General features: G+C 40.0%; 2 protein-coding genes across 2 annotated transcripts in view; both read right to left on the bottom strand.

Annotated features, from left to right (window-relative positions):
- Positions 1–12,441, bottom strand: part of rnf103 (ring finger protein 103) — a 28,318-nt gene extending 15,877 nt beyond the window's left edge. The window contains exon 1 of the mRNA XM_034690287.1: positions 11,576–12,441. Coding sequence (XP_034546178.1) covers positions 11,576–11,801 — 226 coding nt within the window. The 5' untranslated portion in view covers positions 11,802–12,441. The remainder of the gene's footprint in view (positions 1–11,575) is intronic.
- Positions 12,442–16,941: 4,500 nt separating this feature from the next.
- abhd18 (abhydrolase domain containing 18) overlaps positions 16,942–17,059 on the bottom strand; it is a 45,773-nt gene continuing 45,655 nt past the window's right edge. Inside the window, exon 14 of the mRNA XM_034690729.1 lies at positions 16,942–17,059. This exon is cut by the window's right edge and continues 2,000 nt beyond it. The gene's annotated coding sequence lies outside the window, so the exon portion shown is untranslated.

Below are 17,059 nucleotides of genomic sequence, written 5' to 3'. Positions count from 1 at the left end.
TCCATTACTTTGCACGAGAAAAAAACTAGGGAAAAAAAGACTCCAGAATCTAAAGCATAAATGAAAGAAACTACAGAGAGATCATATAAACAGTTTGAATGAAGTAATAAGAGTAAAAATGACAAAATAAGGAAGGAAATAAATGAATAAATACACAAGAGACACAGAAAAAAATCACTATTCACAAAACAACAATACTATGAGGGTGGTGGAAGATCTTTAAGACTCTTATCTTATAGACTATGAAAACAACAAGCTGATAGTTCAATACATGAGATTAGAGATCCTAGCTCAGGAAAGATCGAGAGTGACTCAGAAAATATTCATCAGAGCTTTGAAAAATATTACGAATCATTGTAATCCCAATCAGAAATAAATAAAGATCTCCAGATTGAGTCTTTCCAAGTTTCCTTAAATTTACAGATTGTAACTAATGAGCAAAATGAAAAATGAATAGCTGAAATAGAAATGGAGGAATTAAATACAGCAATTAGTAGATTAAAGGCAAATAAGGCCCCTGGCACTGATGGTTTAACCGACGAGTGGTATAAATCAATGCGGGAACAGCTGGATATTACAGAAGAAAGAAATCTCGGTCTCATGGAGAGAAGCTATTATCTCTGTCATACCAAAAGATGGAAAACACAAATTGGACAGTGGCAGTTATCGTCCCGTTAGCTTATTGAATATAGATCATAAACTCTTCACATCCACACTGATTGAAAATATTCTACCTCATCTAATCCATTTGGACCAGACAGGTTTTATCAGACAACGACAAACACAAGATTATAATAGAATAACTTTACATATTATTAATCATGTCAGACTGCAAAATACTGAAACGGCTATCATAAGTTTGAGCTTTCGTCTGTTAGGTGGTCCTCTTTGTACAAAGTTTGAGCAAAATGTGGTTATCATCACTCTTTCATTGACACTATTAAAGCCCTATATTACAAAGCCTCTGCGAGGATTAAAATCAACAGGGATTTATGTAACGCATTTATTCTAGAAAGAGGGACAAGACAAGGATGCTGCGCCTCACCACTCCTCTTTTCTCTAAGCCAATGGATAAGACAAAATACAGATATTAAATGAATAAATATGATATCAGGGGAACATAAATTAGCCCTATTTGCTGATAACATACCTAACACAACCTCCAAATTCACTCCCAAAACTCATGAACATAATAAAAGAATATGGTTCATTTTCAAGTGACAAGTTTAATATACAAAAAACTCAAGTAATCACTTTTAATTATAAGCCACCCTGTCACATAAGAAGGAAATATGAAACGGGACTCAGAATCAATCAAAAGGCATTTTTCGATCGCAGGAACTTTACCCCTGAACTAGGGGCTTTACCCCGGAACTACCTGCGTTTCGACCGGTGGAATCAGGGTCTAAATTTAGTTCAGGGGTAGTAAATCTCCCACCTGAAAAGCCCTTGCTAGGGGGGTAGTACTTTTCAAAGTTTCCAAGACTTTCAGGGGTCTGACTGTTCTTTAAAAATTGTCACCGAGAATCATCAGCATATGAGCAAGCCTTGGATCACTAAGGGAATAGAGAATGCATGTTAAAAGAAAAATGACTTCTATAGGTTGTTTTTAAAGCAGAAAATACTTATAAGTTATATAAAAATAAATTAATTAATATCATGAGGAATAACAAAAAAGAATATTATCACAAACTATTGGAGCGGAACAGGAGTAACACTCAAGAAACTTGGCGAGTATTAAACAGCATTATTAAAAAGAAAACTGGACGAGCAGATCTTCCAAATTACTTTATAAGAGATAAAAATGTTATCATTGATAGGGTAACAGATATTGCCAATGAATTTAATGATTATTTTTTGAATTTTGGATACAACCTATCAAAGAAGATTGTTGAACCAACTAATAAGGATGATTTTCATAAATATATAGTTAATAAGAATTACTCATCAATGTTTATCAGTGCTGTCGAAGAAAAGGAAGTACTTGACATTGTTAAAAAACTTAAAATAAAATGTCTACTGACTGCTTTGGAATTTATATATCATAAGTAAAAAGCATTATACATTTCATTGTGAAACCATTAACATATATCTGCAACAAATCCTTCCAAACTGGTATTTTTCCCTTGAAAATGAAAATATCAAAAGTGATTCCCATTTTTAAAAGTGGAGACAAAAACCTATTCTCCACCTACCAGCCTACATATCTGCTTCCTCAATTTTCAAATATCTTAGAGAAATTATTTGTGCAAAGACTTCAGAATTTCATTACAAATCGTAATTGTCTAAGTGATCACCAGTTTGGCTTCAGAGCTAACAGGTCAACTTCAATGGCAGTAATGGGGCTTTTGACATAATTGACCATAATATATTACTGGAGAAACAAAAATTGTATGGTATCAGGGGGCCCGCATATTCATGGATGGAAAGTTACCATAGTGATAGATACCAATATGCACAAATGAATACTGTAAAATCTGAATCAAAAAAGATGATTTGTGGGGTCCCTCAAGGGTCAATCCTTGGACCTAAACTATTTACATTTTACATTAATGACATCTGTAACGTGTCAAAGCTGTTCAATTTTGTGTTATTTGCTGATGATACTAATCTCCACTGCTCTGGGAAAAACCTAAAACAGCTTCTGAACACAATTGAAAGTGAATTAAATGTGCTTAAATGGTTTGATTGTAACAAGTTGTCCAAGAATTTAAACAAAACAAAGTTTATCATCTTTGGCACTCGGCAAATCAAAACACAAGTTAAACTTAAGATCAGTGATGTAGAAATAGAAAGGGTGTATGAAAATACATTTCTGGGTGTGATTTTCGATCACAAACTTAATTGGAAGCCACATATAAATAATGTCAAAAGTAAAATGTCAAAAACCATTGCCATGCTGTATAAAACTAAGCAATTCTTGAATCAAAAGTCATTGTACACTCTTTACTATTCTCTCATTGTTCCATGCATGTCCTACTGTGTGGAAGTATGGGGTAACACTTATAAAACCAACACCGACTCCATCTTTAAGTTACAGAAAATATGTATGAGAATCATACCAAAATCTAGCTACCTTGAACCTACCAATGCGTTATTAATTAGTTTAAAGGCCCTTACATTTTATGATTTAGTGGAACACAAAACAGCTCAGGTAATGTATAAAGCAAAACATGGTTTACTTCCTAACTGTGTTCAAATGTATTTGAAATCAGAGAAAGCAGGTATGAATTAAGAGGAGCAGGTATTTAAAAAAAATAAAGACAAGGACAAATATAAAACAGATGTGTGTATCTGTTAAAGGGGTAAACTTTTGGAACAGTTGTGAGGAGGAATTAAAAATGTGTAACTTCCTTTGATTATTTAAAAAAATGCTTAAAAACAAACATAAATATATGGATGAATTATAAACTTTAATTTTATTTAGGTTTCACTAAGATTTCTGAACTGCTGCTTGTTGAGAATGAAATGTTTTGGGATTTGTTTTATTGTTTGTAAGTTTGTTTCTGAATGAAACATTCGAAGAGTGCTTTGTTATAAAACGTCATAATTAATGCAGAATGTTGCCTATAAGGTATAAGTTATGTTAAAGGGTAGACAGGATAAGCCTTGGCTTCAGCCTGGACCTTTTTTGGTCACCATGGAATTGGCCAAAATAAATGTGGATGTGTATGCATGTTTATATATTTATATGATGTATGAATGCATTTTTATGTGTACGTATGCATGTACAGATAGATATGTGTGTGTATGTATATGCTGGACTCTATATATGTATTTTTTTGATGAATCCCTCTGTGATTGATTTGTTTTTTGCTTTTATTTGTAATCTTTACATGGCTCCTATGTTGTGGAGGGACGTGTTGGTTGCTGATGCAGACCAAAATAAACCTAATCAATCAGGCAATTTAGCAGCTTGTAACAGGAGTCTTCTCTCAGCCAACCGCGAATGCCTCTCTTCCGGTGTTACGGTTTTAAAAGTGACCCTGTAAACTAGGGCTGAACAATTTTGGAAAATAATCTAATTGCGATTATTTTCCTTGATATTGCGATTTGATTAAATATGCAATTATTTTATTTTTTTCAAGGTCCTCTTCATGTATTTTTCAACAAACACAAGTAATAAATCAATCTGTATTATAATAAACAATATCAGACGTATTATACACAAAACTGTTCTTTCTCATAGGCCAGGCTTATGTTAAGATAAGGGCAAATGAAGCATGAATTAATATGAAAGACAGTTTATTAAGCTACTTGAATTACAGTTGTAAACTTACTAAATACTTTGACTTGTAGTCTTGTAAGTGTTCACCACAACTACTTAACAAAATTCTGCCAAACAAGTGTTTGAAGTTTAAAGCATGTTTGGATGTGAATCAGCTGACTGAAGGAGACGCTCAGCTGCGGCTGAGTGACAGGTCTCCTTTTTTCTCCGCTGCCAGACTGATTATGACTCAGTTGCGCTCCTGGCTGACACCTGACCATAGACTGTAAATAAAAATGGACAGCGTTGCTCCGCCTCTTCCCGTTGTACGGTTCTGAAGCCAAAAAATCCCACTCCTGGGCGCAGCCATTGTGCAGCCAGAGCCTGTGAAGCCACTGTAACGAGCTCCGCCCTAGGGCGTACCGTCACAAGACGCTGTGTGTCCTTTGAAGTTTCCCTCTAAGGCGGCTGTGAATCAAAGGAAACCCAGAAGTAAAACCCCATTTTTCAACCTCTAATAACTAACTAACGAAAAAGAAACTTTTCAGGAAAAAGAGGCCTTGGACACAAAATGGTGAAATACTAACTACATATCACAACAGCATACGGATGTGAGAAACATTCATACGATGTGTATTTATTTTTTAAAGTTTGACTGCTCCCCCATTCAAATGAATGGGGGAGACGGATTTTTTGACCTATACTGCAGCCAGCCACCCACCAGGGGGCAGACACACTGCTGAAAGCTTCACCACCAGCCGAGGGAACTTCTCCCTTGCACCTGACCAAGTAAACATGCTATTGTTCTCAATAAGAACCAGTAGACAGAAAACTGGACACTGTGAGTATTAAATATGAATCTGTTCAGTTATCCTGTTGCAGTAAATCCACGTTGTCTGGGTCTTCACTGATTCTGCATCTGCGGAGATTATTTATAAGCCTTCTCCACATGTTGATATTCAGCGTGTTGATTATTTTGTATGCCTCAATATGACTGGTTCTTCTGCTGAGGCCATTTTTAACAAAACAACAAATCAAAACTTAGCGTGGCTGAAGTTGTTTTCTTCATCCCCCACTTGCACGTGTCTCATTCTTTGGAGATTTTTGGCTGTCGGCAAACCAGCTGAAAGGTGGATTACGGCCACCTACTGCATGCATGTCACATAAGGTTGCGGCTGTGTACATGAAACTTTTTTTTTTTTTTTTTTTTAATCGCAGCCTTTGCGATTTGAAAATTGCATTCTATTACATCGCGATGTCGGTTTGAATTTGATTAATCGTTCAGCCCTACTTTAAACTGGAGACGTTCAGCTGAACGTGTCAGTGTTTGTGGAGTTTACACAGCTGTTGAAACACAGAGGGAGTTCCTGGGAATGCAAACTAGTTTAGTTTTTACGAAGATTTCAAAATATCCTCATCAGATATTTAATGATCGTCTAAAGACATTTATGAGGGATGCATCCGACTTAAAGTCTCCAGTTAACAGGGTCACTGTTTAAACCAAAACACCGGCTGATCTCTGCCACAGCTTTTTGAGTTCAAAAGGATTTTAAAGCCGTGTTGAAACGTCTTTGCTACTCGCGCTTATCTCCTCTCGCGTGTTGATTCAGTGAATCCATCTGTGATGAAATATAGCACTATCTAAAACAGCTCCAGCTGAGTCTCTTCATGCTAACAGGCTAACTGTTGTGTTGCTCATAATGATACCTGCCTGTTCATCTGCTTCTATGGTGTCATCTGTGATGAATGGCATTCCTCTTTGTGTTACTGCCCTCTACTGGTCTGGTGGTGTAGTGCATTTACTTTTTTTTTTTCTCAGTACGTCACTGGCCTGATTTGCACAATCTACCCGGGACTTCAGCCCGCGGTCGAAACGCAGACAACAATGGGGGCACAGGAACCTTTTAGTTCAGGGGAAAGTAGTTCTGGGGGCTAAAAGACCCTGAAACTCTTGGTCGAAATGCACCTTACCATTCGATTAGAGACATGCTTTGGAGAGGTAACAACTTCACAAGAAGGCAAACCATTACAGTACTGGCGACCAAAGTGCGGTTTCCTACTCTGGCTCATATGTGACAGAGATACCTCTCAGCACCATGCGGTAGTGTGGACAGTGACCGTCTGTCTAGTTTCACATATTGTAGATGAGAACCGGAACAGGCTCACTGCTGATAATGCAGAGAAGCTCCTTCACATTAAAAGAACCTGCCTCTCACTTTGAGAAAAACACTTGGTCCTAACAGACAGAACTGAAGTATGATGTTCATTAAGTGTTCTGACAAAATCTTCTGAGTGTGTTACAGGCTGCAGGAAAGTGGAATATGTGTCGCCCTGGTACTGCGCTCTCTTGTACTTGTTGCGTTTTTCTCTTTTTTTGTAGTTTCATGCCCCGCTTCTCTGGTTTCTTTTACCAGAGAAGAACTTATCAACATTGGACAGTCCTCCAGACCGAGTTCAATCTCTTATCCACTAGAGATGCTGAGAAGATGCTTAGCAAAGCCAGAGGATTACTGTATGAACACGGGGATAAGGCTGGGCGCCTTCTTGCACACCAGTTGAAGAGTAGAATAGCTTCGCAGCAAATATCTGGAATTATTGATGATTCAGGTACCCTGACGAGGAGCCCTGATGAAATTAACAGGACTTTTGAAACCTACTACTCCACTCTGTATAAATCCGACCTACCTGATGATGGTAATGTTGGCATACAAAACTTCTTCAAAGGACTCAGTATTCCCAAAATAACACTAGAACAACAGGAAAATTTGGAGACATCGCTTTCTCTTCGTGAAATAACAGACGCCATCAAGCTAATGCAGAGTGGGAAGTCCCCGGGACCGGACGGCTTCCCTGTGGAATTTTATAAGAAATTCTCTGAACAATTAGCACCGCTACTTTTAGAGATGTATGCAGACTCTCTCCGGGAAGGTGAATTACCACCAACACTCAACCAGGCATCAATATCACTGATCCTTAAAAAGGATAAGGATCCTAAGTTATGCTCCTCTTATCGACCAATTTCCCTCCTTAATGTTGATGATAAAGTCCTTGCTAAGGCTATAGCTTGTAGAATGGAAACAGTCTTACCTTCCATTATCTCAACGGACCAAACAGGGTTTATTAAAAATCGCCACTCCTTTACAAACATACGGAGACTTCTCAACATCATTCACTCCCCGGCTCATCTGACTAGTCCAGAGATGGTTATTTCGCTTGATGCAGAAAAAGCCTTTGACCGGGTTGAGTGGGGTCATCTCTTCTTTGCGCTGAACCAATTTGGATTTGGAGAAAAATTTATTTCCTGGCTACGCTTACTATATTCCTCACCACAGGCTTGTGTATGTACCAATACTCAACGATCACAGTTCTTCTCGCTCTCACGCGGCACACGGCAGGGATGCCCGATTTCTCCTCTCCTTTTTGCTGTTACTATTGAACCCTTGTCAATTGCTCTTAAAGCCAATAATTTTTTTTCAGGTGTGAGTAGAGGAGGGATCGAACACAAGGTGTCCTTATATGCGGATGACTTGCTCCTATATGTGTCCGATCCAGTAGTCTCCATCCCACACATTTTAATCATTCTTAAATCCTTTGGTGCCGTCTCTGGGTACAAATTAAATATGCAGAAAAGCGAATGTTTCCCTATTAACCAGTTAGCCCGTGAAATATCACAGTCTAGCTTACCATTCAAAGTTTCCACTACCAGGTTTAAATACTTAGGAGTTATTATCACAAGCTCCATCCACTCTCTTCTAGAGGAAAATTTTACATCTCTTTCAACCAAAGTAAAGTCAGATCTACAAAGATGGAGCAGCCTACCTATCTCCTTTATAGGTAGAATACAATCCATTAAAATGAATGTGCTCCCAAAATACTTATACCTATTTCAATGTTTGCCCATTTTTTTGCCTAAAAAGTTTTTCTCTCAATTGGATTCGATGATTTTAAATTTTATATGGGGAGGTAAAAACCCAAGAATCCGCAAATCTCTTCTCCAGAGGAGGAGATCACAGGGAGGACTCTGTTTACCCAACTTTCAGTTATACTATTGGGCAGCTAACTTGCACAAAGTTGCACTCTGGATCTCAGACACGGATGGTGAGTGGGTCCATCTAGAAGCTAGCTCCTGTCACTCCTCATCCCTGAAAGCTCTGGTATGTAGCAGTCTTCCATTTAAACCTAGACTGCATTCTACCAACCCCATAGTTATTAACACTCTGAAAATCTGGCAGCAGGTGAGACATCAATTCGGCTGGACCTCCCTACCATTAGCCACACCTATTTGTAATAATCAGCTATTTCAACCAGCCAAGATCGACTCAAGGTTTGCTTCCTGGAGCAGACAGGGCCTGTCTTGCCTAGGCGACCTATATGTTAACGGTGTCTTTGCTAGCTTTTCACAGTTATGCTCTACATTCAACCTTCAACAGTCTGACTTGTTTAGATACTTTCAAATTCGTAATTTTGTTAAATCCAATTTCTCAGTATTCCCACTGGCTCCATTGGCTTCAGGTGCCGATCATCTTCTCCCAATAGGTAACTTTTCTAAAGGACATATTTCTTATATTTATAACCTTCTATTAACAATAACCCCACCTCCAGCCCTGCATAAGATTAGGACTAGTTGGGAGACCGAACTAGACGTCACCTTGACTAATGAGTGGTGGGACGATGCACTACACGCAATAAGTTCATCCTCCTCCTGTGCAAGACTGAGCCTCATTCAGTTTAAGGTTCTTCATAGGATCCATTATAGCAAGAGCAGATTATCAAAGATTTATCCAAACCTTTCAGACAGTTGTGATAGGTGCTCTCAGGCACCGGCAGACCTGACTCATATGTTCTGGTTGTGCCCAAGCTTAGCGGAGTACTGGAAGTTCTTCTTTCATTTTATGTCAGAGGTACTACAGGTAACATTAGTCCCATCACCTCATATTGCTATTTTTGGAATCCCTGAGGAAGGTACTAAGATAACTACCAAGCAAGTTAATGTCCTCTCCTTTGCTTCATTAATAGCCCGTCGTCGGATTCTCCTTCTCTGGAAGAGTCATTCACCTCCTTCAAACACATCCTGGCTTCAGGATCTGCTATCTTTTTTAAAATTGGAAAAGATCAAATACACCATTCGTGGTTCAACAGATAAATTTTACAGGTGTTGGCAGCCTCTCATCTCTCACTTTCAAAGAATGCAATCTATTTAGCTGAAGTAAAGTCATGGCAGGATGATTATGTGTGCTCACTAGTCATCTAGGAAGAACATGTTGATGCTTGATAACATGATGTCCTTCTTTGTTTGTTTGATATTGTTATTATTTTTCTCCTTTTCTATTTATTTTTTTACTTTATTTTTTGTTAGGTGCACTCTCTGTTACTCACTTTGCATATATGTATTCATTTGCCTGTCTCTGTTTGTCATACTGCTGTTTTTAAATGTTAAAATGAATAAAATTTGGTTATAAAAAAAAAAAAAAAAAAAAAAAAAAAAAAACATTGGACAGTCCTCTGCTGAACTTTTTACACCAGTTTTCATTGAAAACTGGAAGTTACGCGGAGATTCTTGCTGGTTGAGCCGCAGCTCTCTATGGTCTTTACCGGATACGCCGGCACCGGGGCAAACGAGCAGGTGCGCTCGTCAGACTGAGACAGCAGGGGTTACGCAGTGCACTCCCTGGCGATTGTCTGCTCCCTGGCAAACAATATGGATGAACTGCTGCTCCTTAACTCAAGAAACACAGACTTTTAGAGATCCGCCGCCCTGTGTTTCACTGAAACCTAGCTCAGTGAAAACATCCCAGACCGTTCACCACACCTACTGGACTTCCAGCTCCACAGAGCAGACCGCGTAAAGGAACTCTATGGGAAGACGAGAGGAGGCGGAATCTGTTTCTACATAAAAAAAGGTTGGTGTACAGATACCACAGTGTTAAAGAAGTCATGCAGTCCAAATCTGGAGACTCTTTTTAAAAACGGTAAACCCTTTTACTCGCCGCAGGAGTTCTCCTCCTTTATTCTGGTCGGCGTCTACATCCCACCTCAGGCCTGCGTAACGGAGGCGTTACAGCACCTGGCTGACCAGATTACAGACGTGGAGAAAAAACATCCTGACTCTCTGCTCATCATTCTCTGGGATTTTAACAGAGCAAATTTAACCCACGAACTACCTAAATATAGACAACATATTAAGTGTCCCACCGGGGAGTCTAACACTCTGGACCACTGCTACACAGTAATAAAGGACTCATACCGCTCTGTCCCCCGTGCAGCTTTAGGACTATCTGATCGCTGTCTGATTCATCTCATCCCGACCTACAGGCAGAAGTTAAAAACGGCTAAGCCTGTAGTTAGGACTGTGAAGAAGTGGACGGAGGAGTCAAAGCAGAAGTTTCAAGCCTGCTTTGATTGCACTGATTGGAGTGTTTTTGAAGCTGCTTACAGACAGGAAGTGGAACAGCTGGCTCTCTGGTGTAGTCAGAACCATCTGGAGCTGAACCCACTCAAGACGGTAGAGATGACAGTGGACTTCAGGAGAAGCCCCCCCCTCACCATCCTGAACAGAACTGTGCCTACTGTGGACTCTTTCAGGTTCCTGGGATCCACTATCTCCTGGGACCTGAGGTGGACCTCCCACATAGACACAATCAGGAAAAAGGCCCAGCAGAGGATGTACTTCCTGCGTCAGCTCATGAAGTTCAACCTGCCCCAGGAGCTGCTGATCATGTTCTACACCTCCATCATCCAGTCTGTTCTGTGTACCTCCATCACTGTCTGGTTTGGATCTGCAACCAAACTAGACAAACACAGACTGCAACAGACTTTAAGGACTGCAGAAAAAAATCATCAGTGTCAACCTGCCCCCCACCAGGACTTGTACCGGTCCCGGGCCAGGAAACGGGCAGGTAGCATCACCGCTGACTCCTCACACCCTGGACACAAATTCTTCAAACTCCTCCCCTCCAGCAGGCGCTACAGATCACTGTGCGCCAAAACAACCCGCCATAAGAACAGTTTCTTCCCCCAGGCTGTCACTCTGATGAACACTAAACCATAACAGTGTCATACCTGTCAGATAAATACTCTCTGTAAATATACATGTAGATATACAATGCAACAATTCTCCAAGCAGAATTCCATATTTAAATTTTTTTTATTATTTAACTACTATTTTTTTAATGAAAAAACTACCTCTGCTACTCACCACTGCACTTTATCATGTTATTTTAGCCTGTACATATTAGTCAAGCCTATTTGTTGTTCTTTTGTATTTATAGCTGATTTTATTGTTATTATTTTTATAATGTGTGTGTGTGTGTGTGGGGGGGGGACCAATCAGGGTTAATCTGTCAAAGGGCAAAGGTCAAAAACTCATACCTGACTTCTCTACCAACTCGCTCACATCCCTCTTCTCAGCAAGTCCAGAGTATCCAAGTCCCCGAGTCTCCAGGATGGTCTTCAGCTTCTTGTAGCTCAGAGAGACAGGGTCAACCAGTTGGGTGGAAAACGACCCGGTCTCATACCAGACCACCGCCTCAAAGATCCTCGCCAACAGGAAGAGTAGCAGGAAGTACAGCAGCAGGAAGAAGAGGCGGAGCCACATCCTGGAGCTGAACTAGGGATCCTCAGAGATCCAAGAGACCCTTGGAGAGTCTCAGAGACTCTGACAGACCTTCAGACACCCCCAAAGACTCTCAGAGACCCTAAAGATCTTCAGAGACAGAGCACTTCTCAGCAGCAGTCACAGAGCTGCTGTGTGTCTGTGTTATGACTCCAGAGGATCTCTTTACAGCCAGCAGGGAATAGATCTACATCCTGGACTACCTCTGTGTGAGTGTGTGAGTGTGTGAGTGTGTGTGTGGGTGTGTGTGTGTTTGTACCTACAGGTCAACAGTCCCCACACAGACGGCTCTACAGCTGTTAGCTTAGCCTAGCTTAGCTTAAATGACTCTTGAACCGCAGTTTCCCGCAGTCCTTCATCGTCCCTGAACGCAGCATGTCTCGTGCTAACGGTGACAGCTAGCTCGTGAGCATGACAGGTAGGCCTTGGTGATGTCACAGCTCCACGAGCAGATAACGGGGTCGTGACATGTCTCGCGTGTCCGCTTCACGCGCTGCAGGTGTCCGCGGGGAGAGCGCGGCGCGTGGTGCCGTGGGCTCCAGGTGTTCACATTAAAAACAACAACAGTGACGAGGATCTGGGTCCGCTGCGATCAGCTGTACACCGCGGAGCTGTCGTCACATCCGGCTCCACCTCATGCATGTAAACAAGCTACAAAATAAAAGCCCCAAAATAACATTACACTGGAGTTACACTATTTCCCCCTCGCTAAAGAAAATCTTTATTTTATACAAATGTCATTTATTGTAATGTCAAAAAAGCTGCTGACTGTTTCGGAGATCTGTTAGACTAGTTTCTGACCAGGATAAATCCACATGAGTGCTGTGGAGATTTCCGGTTGATAACTGTGTCTCTATGCTGTGTCTATGTTTGCAGGTGTGTGTGTGTGTCTCTGTCTCTTTGTGTATTTATGGAGGTCATCTACTGTATCAGTCAGTTTCTTTGATGAGGATTTTTATTCTTTATGTTTTAGCACAGAGGAAGTTTTCAGTGATCAAAAGGTTTGTTTTTGTTCAATATCATAAAATACAGAGAAAAATAATGGAATATATATAGTTAGTTTTATTACTTTATTGGTGCAGTTCGATTTGAATTTTTAAAAAAAATAAGAGTTCCTATTTCAAAATACAATAATTTCAAGTGCAACTTTGAACAGATTTGCAAATTGATCAGAAATTATTTAATCGTACTTTTTTTTAAATCAATCATACAAATATTGAGATTTTTAGAAAGACATTGTGTAGCTGTAGTTCATACAAACATGTTAATGTGTTACAATGGCAACAACAGAACAGCATAAACATCAATAACAACAGAATGGCACATTAAATAGAAGGGTCACATCAAAGCACTTTTTAAGCCAAACAAAAACAAACACTAAAAAAAATCACATTCATGATGCTGACTGAGCCAGACTTTTCTCACCTTATCTGAAAACCCTGAATTATTCACACGTTAAACAGAATAATACAAGCAACGGACTGATCTTGTGTGATGTCCTGTTTTTATATGAACCTGTATGATCTCATAATTCAAATGTCAGTTAATAGTTGCTTTCTAGCAAAAGTTTGCCTCAGGGTGAGTAGGTTAAAGGGATAGTCTGTGTTTTTTTTTGTGTGGTTGTATGAGGCACTTGTTTATAGTATGTGTACTGACTAGGGATGCACCGAAAATTTTGGCCGGAAAATGGCTCAAAAGAGCATTTTCGGCCGAAAGACTTTTATCATCAAAACAACACGGCCGAAGCAGAATGTTCTTTTGACGCAAGCAAAATCTCAGCCAGTACGCGCTTGTCTGGATAAGTGCCAACATGTCTGCATCCGTTCTTCCTTTAACTGCAGCACTAAAGCATCTTCTAAGCAAAGAGGTTGAGACAGACCACGAAGTGAAAACAATGAAAAGTACACTCTTAGAGTCTGTCAGCACATGTTCCACGGAGATCTATTCAGATCCTCTGCACTTCATCGCGACTGTACTTCATCCATGCTATAAAGATCATTACTTTGATGTGGGAATAAAGCAGCGTGCATGAGAAATGATCCAGGCCGCAATGGATGCGGAGAACCTGCTTGCCTTGATTTTACTGAGGTTAGTACACAGTCATAGTCATAAATGCTATGGTACTAATAATTGGCATAACAATTTATTTCAGTGTTTTGGTTTTCGGCCTTGGTTTCCTCATTTTCGGTTTCGACCAAGAATTTTCATTTCGGTGTATCCCTAATACTGACCACAGGGGCTAACAGTCAGCTCAGACCCTTCAGCTGGAGAAACCAGAACAGAAGCTAGACTATCAACCTCTGCAGATGGGGTCAGCTCTGCCACCTCATGTTGACTATTTTAACAAAATTACCCCAAACACTAATGATGTGGTAATTTGCTGTTTAGGTCTAGGATGTGCGAGTCTCTGATATATTGTGATTATTTTTTAACATTGTCTTTATTGACTTTCAATGTACATTGTGCACTGTACAGACATAAATATTATGTTGCCATATTGGGCAATATAAGTCATTGTTTCTTCAATAGCTTTTTCTGGGATCTACCTCAAGTTAATTTAAATATTCTGTTGAGTTTTCATCCTATATCCCCACTCTTAATATAATCAAAAAATGGTTTCCAGATTCCCTCATAAACTGCATATTTGTGTTTCAAGGTATATTCTTCATTCACACACACTCTGCCATATTTGCCATATCTGCCGATGTTCGTTTTTGTTGCAGTCTAGCACAATCAATGAACTTGCATAGTTTGGTTCTCACACTAAGAACAGTTGGATACAGGTGGAACAAGATCATCTTGGAGTCTACTGGAATGTTCACTGACAAAATAGACCTAATCTTGATTGATCACCCCCCTTCAGAACTCCCAAATAGAATGTATAAAAGTTCCTTGGGCATCATTACATTTAAAGCAACTGTCCAGTATATTGCTGTTATACTGAATTGAAGTGTGAGCTGTTTGAGTCTGAGCCTCCTCACAGGTTATATTCCAGCTATAGTTTGGATATTGAAATATGCTTTGAACCTGATGAGAGCCAGTTATACAATATTGAAATCAAGCCGTGTGTGTTACAATTCTTAAAATGATGATAACGCAGGAATAAGAAATGATTGGTTTTGCACAGAGAAGATAAACTTAAGTTGCAGGTACTTGAAAAAGAGCTTCCTTGGATTGTTATGTGTTTGATAGAGTTCTCCAAAAGACATAAGCAAATCTTCACTGTAGAGCTCAGATATTTTACTTATTTGACCAAAGCTGAAATACAGCATCTAGCTTGCCTGGCTTAACTGAAGCGTTGCCCCAAATTGGACTGAATTGAGACAAGGAATTAGATATATTGATGTGTTTCTGTAGCTCATATCATCACAATAGGGTGGGCAGTATGTTCTCTTAAATATTTGAGCTCAGCTGAGTGTAAATACAAATGTATCTGTACTAAGCAGGACACTATATCCATCCATGACAGAGGATCTCTGGTAAATGGACTTATATAGCGCTTTTCTAATCTTTCTGAGCACTCAAAGTTCTTTTACTCATCGCATTCACTCATTCACAGCACATTCAGTCATTGATGGTAGAGGCTGCTGTACTAAGGGACTATCGGTGTTAATCTCATTCATACACATTCATACACCGCTGAACAACAGAGGGAGCAGTTTTGGGTTCAGTGTCTTGCTCAAGGACACTTCAGCGTGTGACAGCAGGGATTGACCCGCCAACCTTCAGATTGATCGACGACCGACTCTACCCACTGAGCCACAGCCGCCCCTGTTAGAAAAATAGAACATTATAGTTCTCAGCTGTGCGGCCAGATAGTGCCAATGAAAGTTTGGACATTTATGTATCCTGACTGTTCCATTCACTAAGAAGCGTGTTTCTTGGAGGAACACTATCTGGATCTAACCTGTTAATAACCTGCTTTACTTTGTAAGTTTATGAAGGCCTCTGCAGTTACAAAGTGGTATTTTCCCTTTTCAGTCATTGTTCTGTTTCTGAAATTATGTAGATGATAGGATGATAAGGCATTGGAGTGAATAAAATAGAGTGAGTACCATAACACTTGGCTAAATAAAACACATTAGAGAGCTTATAATGAGGCACGTCAGTCCCAGGTCAAGTGTAGAATGTAAATTAACAGCATCATGTTGTCTTTGTTGTTTGTAAAATCTGCTGACTGGTCTGGGAGAAATCTTATTCAGTTGTCCCTGTACATCACCTCTGTCTTCTCGGGGCTCTGAGGGTGTTTACTTATCTTTGTGATTCAGGCAATTCACAATAAAAGTCCTCGGAGCAGAATCGTTTTTTGACCAGAATGGGAATCGGTATATCTGAATGATCCACAAACCATTTCTCCATGTAGGGCTTGGGACAGAGCCTCTCTTTTTCAGGTATACCCAGTATATGCACGTTGTTGCACCAGCTCCTGCACTCCAACTCATCAACCTTGGTGGAGAGAAATGTAGCTTTCTTCTCAACACTTTGCAGCGTGTTACTTTGGTCTCCACCTGTAGAACTGCGCTGCTCCTCTCAGTGATGCGACCGCTGCATTATTTTATATCGGACTGCATGCTTTTAATTGCCGCCAACATACCCCTCATTTCATCATGAAGATCCTGTTTAAAGGTCAGAATAGCCTTCATGATGTCCATAGTTTAGGGACCTTCCATGTTGCAGAGTTATCAGTGTATCTTGCCTCTTCAAAGTTAGCTTACGGTACATTTTCCTCATTAAAAAGCCCCCAAATCGATATACACTTGTCCTCCTCTATTTTCTTTGACATTTTTATTTATAATAGACATATTCTTTGGGTTGACGCAATTTACAGTAATTGTGTTTGTTTAAATAGTATTGATTTGGAGGTTAGCAACAGTGCAGGATTAACCACGACTGTTCAGCACGCCGCCACAACCAGAAGTCATATCGTGAATTTGGATATTTTTGTATCTCAGAGTGAGATAATCTGAAGCTCCAGTCTGATCCTGATGGAGCAGACTCAGTGATGTGTGTAGAGTTCAGTCTTCAGCTAACACAGTGTGTGTTGATAAGGTCAACATGGTGTGGATCATGGGTTGTGTCAGTAACCATAAAAACAGAGAGCTGAACTCTTCCTCTGAAAGTGAAGAAACAGTAGCGTTCAGTGAGGCTGAACTCTGGATGGGGAGGGATGCAGACTGCAGCCAGATGAGAGACGCTGGTCTCCTCTGATTCAGAAAGGTCCTGAAGTCCTGTTGTTATCA

Source organism: Notolabrus celidotus, chromosome 8, assembly GCF_009762535.1.
Source record: "Notolabrus celidotus isolate fNotCel1 chromosome 8, fNotCel1.pri, whole genome shotgun sequence".
Lineage (NCBI taxonomy): Eukaryota > Metazoa > Chordata > Actinopteri > Labriformes > Labridae > Notolabrus > Notolabrus celidotus.
This window is presented reverse-complemented; position numbering and strand designations above follow the sequence as displayed.